Source organism: Micropterus dolomieu, linkage group LG05, assembly GCF_021292245.1.
Source record: "Micropterus dolomieu isolate WLL.071019.BEF.003 ecotype Adirondacks linkage group LG05, ASM2129224v1, whole genome shotgun sequence".
NCBI classification, from domain to species: Eukaryota; Metazoa; Chordata; class Actinopteri; order Centrarchiformes; family Centrarchidae; genus Micropterus; species Micropterus dolomieu.
The window spans coordinates 24,743,745-24,753,321 of NC_060154.1; the positions used below are offsets into that span (position 1 = coordinate 24,743,745).

At 43.3% G+C, this 9,577-nt stretch overlaps 1 protein-coding gene across 1 annotated transcript; it reads right to left on the bottom strand.

Moving 5' to 3' along the window:
- Positions 1–2,427: 2,427 nt before the first annotated feature.
- Positions 2,428–7,345, bottom strand: si:dkeyp-51f12.3 (uncharacterized protein LOC107988041 homolog). The gene is made up of 3 exons (XM_046049457.1): positions 6,862–7,345; positions 6,363–6,669; positions 2,428–3,279 (listed from the first exon to the last, which is right to left on the bottom strand). The coding sequence occupies exons 2-3, from the start codon at positions 6,605–6,607 to the stop codon at positions 3,120–3,122; spliced, it is 405 nt and encodes a 134-aa protein (XP_045905413.1). The 5' UTR covers positions 6,608–6,669; positions 6,862–7,345; the 3' UTR covers positions 2,428–3,119.
- Between the last annotated feature and the right edge of the window lie 2,232 nt (positions 7,346–9,577).

Genomic DNA, 9,577 nt, shown 5'->3' on the forward strand with positions numbered 1-9,577 from the left:
GGTTTGTATCGACGGTGCACACACATTCCTGACGCCAGTTACACGCTATTACGCAAACAGTTGGTAGCAGTAACACACCAGACAGTTAACCATCACATAGAAATGCGGCTCTACAAATATTTTACGAGGAAGGAAATGCTTGGGAGTGCATTTTGGTGAGTTACAAACACTCAATGTAAATAGCTTTTGGTAGCTTTCTAAATATTAAAAGTGAAGTAGTAGCTTTTTGGCATTTGTAGGATCAATCAACTTTGCTGCATACTAGAGACAAAAGTTTAGGATATCTGCTGCGCTGATTTTGACCATTTTCTTTTTCTGAGACCCCCAACTATGCAACTTTAATCATATAATGTAGGTCATTGCAGTGTCACTGACTGTCCCCCAGGTGACTAAACCTGCATACACTCTCTTGTATTGTATATAGTGTCATCTTCTGGTACTACTGAAAAAATACACATTCAACTTTATTAACTTCACACTGAGAAGACGTGATGCATGTTAAACTGAAAAAATACATATTCAAACAGCAGCTTGTGTGAGTGATGCTGTCATTTAGAAAAAGGTCACAAAAATGCACCAGAGCATCTCTTCACTGTCTTGAGAGCAGCGTGTTTTGGTTAGACCGACGAAGAGTCCTCTGATGATGGTGTCCCTCCCTCAGACCAGGTGCAGTGTGGGGCAGCTGTGACACTGGCTCTTCAGGGCTTCGGGAAGAAGTCTGCTGCAACTCAACTTTTGGCCACAGGAACCTGGCAGAGCCTCAGCATGCCTAACATTAAATCAGAAGTGGGGGAGGAGGTGGAGAGACAGAAATAGAAGTCTAGTTCCAGCATTTTGTCCTCATTTTCTTACTTTCTTTAATCAGAGGGAGGGTTTGCTGAGCCTGCATGTCTTTATCTGGCTGTTGAATGTTCCCGTGACTACAGACGCTCACACGCTGGAGCTGCGCCGTACGATTTAATTTTCTACCCGCTGGCCACAATTCTGAGGCTCAAGCACTTTAATCAAGTAAGTAACGCTCCCCCTTCCCTTAACTAACAAGGACCATTAATGATTGGCCCTTGTTAGTTAAGGGAAGAGAAAGTGTTACTCATTCACTCTCTCCGCCTTTATGTTTCCCAGTAATCTGCCCTTTTTAGATCCCAACCTTCAGGCTGCTGTCTCTCCTTTTTCTTTTGTTCCAGTTTTCCTCGCCTGGCCACCCTCCTTTACCTCCCTCCTCTGCTCTGCTGCCATAGCTACTCCATTACATCACCATTCATTTTCCTGTAAAGATAATAAAATTACTATCTACAGTGTATTAGTGCAGATCCTTCCTCCCCTCAGATACATTAGACTGCTGCTGTCGCCATTTCGCCCACAAGATGATGGTCGCTTAGCATCCTGTTATACACACAGACCACAGGGAATAACTGAGGCCTGAATAAACACCCGGTTGTTTGTGGGCCATTAGGACAGTGTGTGTGTGTGTTTTTTATGTTTTTATATCCCGGACTTAAACCTGAATGCACACAAACCGATTGGAACTTGTGTTACCTTGAGGACAAAAACTGAGGTCCCCATAGATAGAGACTCCTTTTTGACAGTAAAGGGTTTTTAGGTGAGGTTAGACATGTAGTTGGTTAATGGTAGGTTATTGTCAATATGATGTCCCCACAGAAATAGAGGAATGTGTGTGTGTGTGTGTGTGTGTTTGTGAGAGACAGTACCTTTCGTCTTTTGTTCCAGCTGCCGTACACAGTACATCTTGTAGACTTTTCTCCTGGATCTCAGGAGCCAAAATGACCTACAAACACACTCTCTGTTACCAAGTCCATTTTTTTGCCTTACAGCAATCACTTATTATTTCCTGTAGTCTTTCTTCCCAGTGCGCACTACCTGTATCTACCTTGGGATAACACTGGCAGATGCTCCACACAGTCCCGACACACACCATGGTGACACCCAGAACACATAATGTGGCGTAGATGTGCGGTTGCTCCTGAGTCATGATGAAGAGGCCGACTGCTGCCACACACAGCCCCGCCGTTATCAGCCCGTACCGATATGGCTTCCCCTCTACCATCGCTGAACCTCTGCTGGCTAATGAAGTTCTTATTTGTGTAAACCTACGGAAATATTTGGAGTTGTTCTGTGTCAGGCCTTGAAGGTGAGGGTGGAGAAAGCTCTGTTAGGGTTCCACTCTGCTGGTTATTACAGCCTGCAGACAGCGTGGTCAGGTCAGGTATAAAATTGCAGCTGCGTGTGTGTACCACCTGATAGGTCACCTTGCCTCAGGCTGCTGGCAAAAAGGAGACTCACAATTGAGCTTCTGATCAGAGCTGAGTGTTTATGTTTGCTTGGCTTGGACCTGATTTTATATAAGTCGATGTTTCTCATCTCCGGGACTCTCAAGGGGTTTCCCGCCTTTAAATAAACAATCCATTATTTTTAACTGCGACCCACAGAGAGCTCTGTAGCTATTTATCAACTCAAGTTTATAGTAACATCACAACACAGAATTAACAATGCACATTCTGCAAACACGGGATACAATGCTTAAAGATAAACAACACTACTGTTGACATGCTAGTGTCACTGGTTAAGGCACTTTAGATTGGGGTAAGCTGTCAATGAATCTAAATGTATAACATGAAAGAGTGCAGATACAAAGAGAAGCTGTGTACCTGTGAGACAAGTTCTGGAAAAGAGTGTCATTCAGCCACAGTAGTAGGTCACATACATTCAAGCAGGCCAATAAAATATCCTGAATAAGTGTCTACAGGAGGCTTGCAGCCAAGCTGTTGACATGAATCCCTCAGCTTTGTTGTGAAAGTTACATAACGATGGTCCTTAGTGCACAAATTGAAGCTGTTGTAGTGATCATTTCAATTCCACACACTTTTAGTAGACACAGAGGCCGCACTGGGGCTCACTCTGTACAAATATGAAGTCTTTAACCAGCTGCAGTCTCTTCCTGTTTCCTGGCTTGTGTTTGGGTTCACGGCAGCTGTCTTGAGGCACAGAAGAGGCCCCTTGGAGCGAGTTCATTGCTAGCACCGACTGTTCATTCAGGGTTCTCACTGAGAACCGAAGACAAAAGGCAATGACACAAAATGTATGTCCACCAGGGTGAGAGGTTAAAGCTGCTCACTGTGCTCCTGGCTCTTCATCACTGTGTCATAGGATGGAGGCGGCTCCATAGTCCAGGGTGGTGGGGTGGATGGGAGGGGGGGTTCAGGCTCCGGTCTCCTGCTGACAGAGTCCTCGGACATCTCACGACGAATTCGGTCCAACCTCCTAAAGAGAGAAGGAGTAAGAGAGGGCAATGAGCAGTGTACATTTACAGTACTTACACTTCAACTGAAACTTCCAGTCCTTTCAGTGTTTACACTGCATCTAGCACTACAACTTCTATCACTGCTTACACTCTTTCAGTCATTACACTGTCTGACACTTCAGCACCTTTTAGTTTATTTTAGTTTTAGTTAGATATCACCTAACACTTCAACTCCTTTCAGCAACCACACTTGATAGCAATGATAGCAAACTCATTTCAGTGATTCAACTTTCACATCAACTTATTTCAGTAGCAACAATTCAGCTGACAGTCAACTTCTTCCACAACCACACTTGATCTTACACCCCAACTCCTTTCAGGACTTAGTTAGTGATTACTTTTCACCTAAAACATCAACTCCTCTCAACCTCAACTCCTCCTTAGTTCTTATACTTCAAATCATTTAACTCAATACTCATTTCTTTCCACCTTCCATTATTTCTGAACACTCTTACTTTTCCTACAGTTCGTACTCCTTCAGCTGCTCCTTAACTATTAGTTTTTTCCAGTAATGCCGTTCAGGTCCCAGCATTCACACCATATTTCTGTCAGGAAATTACTTCTGTTGTTATTGTTCCCCTGTGCTGACTTTATATCATTACTGCCTAATCTCGCAAACAAACATTTTTATTGCACACAGTCTGCATCAGTTCAGTTTTAGAAATACTGATCAGTCTGAGTTTTGTCAGTGTTGGGAGGTTGAAAAATGATCAAGGTAGTTTATTTTTCATGATACACAAGGTTGTATAATGAAAGTAAAGTTTGTAGTCCCTTCAATGCTACACACACAGAACTTAACACATAAATCTACATTAAAATATTGTAACATATAAAATAAATACAATAAAACAGTATATACAGTTATTATATACATTTATAGCTTTATACACGTATACACCCAGAACACAATAAAAACTGACATTTGGGAAACAGTGTCCACTTTGACACCCAGGATCATCGATGTAAAACACAGAGTCCGCCTCTTCTCATCTGGACAGAGTCTTGCGCTCTGTCGGCTTGGAACAGGATCCGCCTACCGAGTGCTTGATCCGGGATGTTGATAAACAGGTCTCTGTAATGACATGGGTACAACAGTCTCTGATTTCCGTTGCTTGGCCAAACTGAGTCCAATTTTGTCCAGGCCAGACCTTTAGGAGCAGCCTTAACACCAGCATGGTTCCTATCGCGGCACTCCTTCCTCTCCTCTGGGCGATCACCGCACCTGCTGTGGCCCCTGGTCCGGTTGATCTGGCTGGGTGGATCGTGGTCCGCTGCACTTTCATCCAAACCCCGGCTTCCTTCTCTAGTGACTGTATTTCTGTCATAACACGTGTTTCGGCAATAAAGCCAGAAAAAACAGATGAAAAACAAAAGTGTAGCAAAGTTTGAAGGAGCTACCGGCCACTGCTTCTACAAACGCCGCCGTTGCCAGCTGATGATGATGACTATGTGGATACTGTGCTCCTGGCGTCTCTTTTCCTCAGTGCTGGACAATGAGCAGAGCACATCTTGTTTAAATCTGCAGGTAGATTACCTCAGACAATGTCAGGAACAGTCTGGCAGCCACATGCATGCACGTCTGCTGTTTTCTCCATGACCTACTTCTGTAATCAAGGCCATAATAACAAAATCTGTTGCCTTCCAATTCTCAGTGTCAGTGTTTTTAAGTTCCTTATGTGCTTTCCTGCTCTTTGCCAAACTGTTCATTATAACTAATATGTGGTGATGTGTCCAAGGGATCTGTTCAACAAGAAGACCATTTGTCAGCACATCTCTTGCTTCAGTGCCTTTATGTTTATTACTTTCCTCGAGCTGCCGGCAATGCCTCTTTCACTCAGCCCGCAGTGCCAGTAACCTGACTGTAAAAAACACTTATTAATGTTCTGGCTATTTACGTATAGCAACGCACAGGAAAAACGCAGAAAAAAAGACAACTGTCCACCTGGATGTCATGTTTCCATCACTGCCAATCGGAACTGTTGCCGATAAATACCTGTGATTACTGCAGTCATATGACCTGGGAATGATTATGCCAATTGTACCCTTTCCCACTGAAGACAAAAGACAGATGTTAGAGGGGTTTCTGCCGAGTGTGAAAGGGGCTTCTGTCTGTTCTGTCTCTGTGCCTGGGGTTTCCAACCTTTTTAGTCATGGCTCTAGGAATGGCAATATCTGTTGGTCAGTCAGTGGGTCACTTTCAAATCCTTTTGGAAAGAAATATGTCAACACACTCTTGGATATATATCTATGTAATTTGATATGGTTCCCCAAGGATGAATCCTACTGACTTTGGTGATCCCTCCAACCTTTCTTCTAGCACCACAAGATTGACTTTGCATGTAATATCTCGACAAATTATGGATGGATTACTACAAAATTTGGTACACACATTAATGAATATTGTAGGCTGATATCTGTTGTGATCCATTCATTTAATATTTAGAACATCATCAGATCAAACTTTATCTTTGTCTAATAGGTTGGCTTATGATCAAATACACGAATAGCCTATATAGTGACACTCCCATCAGACTTGGCTGTTATTTATGTTTAGTGCTATTTAGCTAATTTGAGCATGCTAACACGCATGTCTAAGATCATAAACATACCTGCTGAACATTAGCATGTTAGCATTGTGGACAGGTTTACACGCTGAATTAGCATTCAGCTCAAAGTATCAGTGCCTTACCTGACGGAGCTGCTGGCACAGCTGTAGACTCTTAGTCTTGTTAGCTTGTGAGCCCCAAAATGCTTTGTCACATGTTGCAAGTACTTCTACTTTGAATATTTTGTAGGCTACTTTACTGTGAAACTAATCAGTATAATGAGAAAAAAGCAAAAATTCTGTCTTATCCCCTACCCTATCCTGCTGATCCCACTGAGGGGTCCCGACTCCTGGTTGGGGAACACTACTCCACCATACATTTTGTGGGAAAACTAAAGAACCAAAAACAAAAATCTGCATCTAAAGAATTGGTGCTATTTAGGCTACCCCTTCCTTCTGTCACACAGGCTTTGTGCATGTTCCTCTGTACATGTGTACCTTTGTATAGCCAGGGCCTGCTGTGGGCTGAAGCGTGTGCCTGTGCGGGGGTGCAGGAGGAAGTGTCCTGGCACTGCCACCTGGAGATTCTTCATGGCCAAGCAGATTCCACTGACCAGCAGACCCAAGCCCACCAGGCCCAGGAACAGCCCGACTACAAACGGCCCTACGCACACGGCCAAGACCCCCCCAGCAGTCATCAGGAGTATACCCAGACAGAGCAGCATGCCCTGGGGGAGCGGCATCTCCGGAGCCCCTTGCCTTTAACTCCAGCCACGGGTGCACCTCTGCTTCAGGAGCAGCCGGTCTGCAGTAGAGAGAAGAGAGGGCTCAGATGCATAGTATCCACCACTGCAACTGTGCGTGTGGGTGTGTGATTGGAGGAGAGGTAGATAGAGGAAGAGGATTTAAACCTGACTTCAGGGGAAACGGGATACATGCAACACGTAAATCATCTCCGCACTGTGCGGGTTGATGTAAACATCGATCCTCTCTCTACCTGATAGTAAGTCGCGGTGTGGAGCTGTTGAGCAGATGCATGGGATGAAAGCTTAACCATCTCTTCTCTCCTCTTCATCAACTTTCACTCCGCTCATGATGCCTGTATGTCGTGCCCTCCCTCCCGAGCCCTGAGAAACTCTGGGAAAAAACAGTGTCTCCTCTCTGGTCCGTATATCGTGCGACCCCGCCGCGCCTCTCATGATGTGCTCCTCTGCTGCTTCGACTTTTCTCCCCGCAGAAGAAACATATCCGGGTTTTTTGGAGTGACGGCACCGAAAAATGTAGGATAGGAGTTAACCGGGTACTGTTCGGTTTTCATCTGACCGCAGCAGCAGCAGAGCCGCGCAGTGTGAGGAAGTGTTTTTTTTTATTAGGAAGGGTTTTCTCTGACACGGAAAGGAGGACAGGGCGGGCGCACCGTCTGAACATTGTCACTTTGCCTCTGTTTGGTCAAGCTGTATGCACAAGGAGAGAATTACAACCCCAGCTATGTAAGAAGCGAAAAACTGCTTGTTTTTGAGCTGAGGAGGAGCTCTGCTGGAGGTGGGGCTTGATGATCCTCAATACATTTAGGGGGAGACTACATGAGGAAGCAGGCTGCTCACTTGTCATGAGCCTTCATTTGGCTGCTGATCTCTTGATTTCTGACAGTAGATACTTCAAATGTTGGAATGGATGTCTTTAACCTTTATCTTGATGCCTGAAGCCCCCAGCTCCTCTGCAACTTCCCCACAAATGTCCCCTTAATCCTGCACAGCTACTACAACTCTTTGATCTGAAATCTTCTGATAATTAATCTAAATGTATTAATGACCACCCCACTGACAGGTTGCCTCTGGGCAACAATGTGCCATATGGGCATGAAAACAATTAGGTGAACAATAACCTATATCCAGTACATTCTGATCTGAATATATTTTATGAACCCTTGTCTTCATTTTCTGGTTTCTCTTTCAGTGTGGCTCTTCAGCTCCACCATTGGGCATGGTATGGGTCCAACAAATGGACAATCACAGTTTAAGAATATATCTTTGAACAATCAATGGTGTTTCTTTACAGATTCATGCATGCTTTTTCTCCAAGACGTTTTCATGATTTAAAGGTGTCAAATATTCTAATTAATAGGACCCTTTCCTGAAAGGCTGCTCCTCATTTGATTCATGAGAAACATGTCATCAGACATTACAATTTGTAAAAGTTACAATATGTATAAATCGGAGGGTGTTGAGGGTCAAAAGGCCTTTCTCAGAGTAACAACAAGAGGGTTAAGATTCTTTAAATTTGAGGGGAAATCTTTGTACACAGTCTAATAATATAATCTTCTGAAGTTCAACGTTCGTTCTTGACCTGAAACAACATTTGAGATGTGTCCCCACACCTAAGTTGAAGCTACATGATGCTGACTGAAACCTGAGACAGTGGCTGCATCATTACCCATGTTAGAATATTCTGAAGTGTTGTGCACACGCTGTATGTCTGAAGATGAAGACTTGAAAATCACCTGGTACAGATTTCCAATGATCCTGACTGCTTAATGAGTCTCATATTGTCTCCTCAATAACTGATTTATTACATAAAGTTGAATACACACATATTAAACACATGGTGCAGGTTTCTCTTGAGTTTAAATGTCAAGAGTAAATCAGTCATAGAAGCATGAATATTCAGCGGTATAAAAGAAAGTCCTGAACAACATGCTGGATCTTGTGTAATCCTGTGGTTCATATCAGCTCTCCTGATGCAGTAGTGTGTGTTTGTGTTTGTGTGTGGGTCCATGAGAGCAGTCATCGTCGGTGGTTATTACAGTGCAACATCTTATTTTTTTAGAGGTTGTGAAGGCTGTTGGACTCCTCTTCTGAGCACAAATAATTCAGACAATAACACAATATCCTTTTTATATTCATTTTTGATAAACTTTGTGTGTCAGTATTTTGTAATGTGAAAAAATAAATTAAACAAAATGGCAGTACTCCTTCCCCCAAAAAGTTTAAAGTCTTTGCAAGTTGATTTGCACATTGCATTGCAATGTCTGGATATCAATGCATGATAAAATGCATACAACTAATGTAAGTGTGCTTGGTTTGTTGTTGTTGTTTTTTTTAAACTAAAATATCCAAAAGCTCTGATGTGATCCTTTAAACTAGAGGGAGTCTAGGGTTACAATAGGTCATGTTGGAATATTTACAGCTCAGGCAGTGTTGCCAGTGAGCTGCAGTGGTCTAGTGAGCGCTGGAAAAACTCAAATGGTCAGATGAGTCATTGTTCCCTTGCTTTCAACAAGCTGACGAGTACACATGTGGCACAAAAACTAAAGGACGTTTGCAGGCCTGGGCACTAGTTTCCTAAAGTCAGTTATCATATCCATCCTTTGATGAAGCATGTTAACCCTGACGGTGAAAACATCTGTCAAGGATGACGTTTCTGACGTTTCCCAGAGAACTGCATTATAAATGAAAGCCATCACCAGGGCAAACCCAGAAAGGAGGATTAAACAGCTATTCTGATTTGTTGAGCTGAAATGAAAGGAAATCATAGATTTCCCATGTTGCCATGGTAATCGATGCCCTTAAACTAACCTGATATTGGTGAAATCTGCCATTACCATGGTTAGGACCGCCCATTAATATAAAGCTCAGGTTTGGGTCAGTTTCATGTCCACCATATGAAAGCAATTGTGTCTCCTACCAAGTGGCATAAGCTTATTGAATGACTTC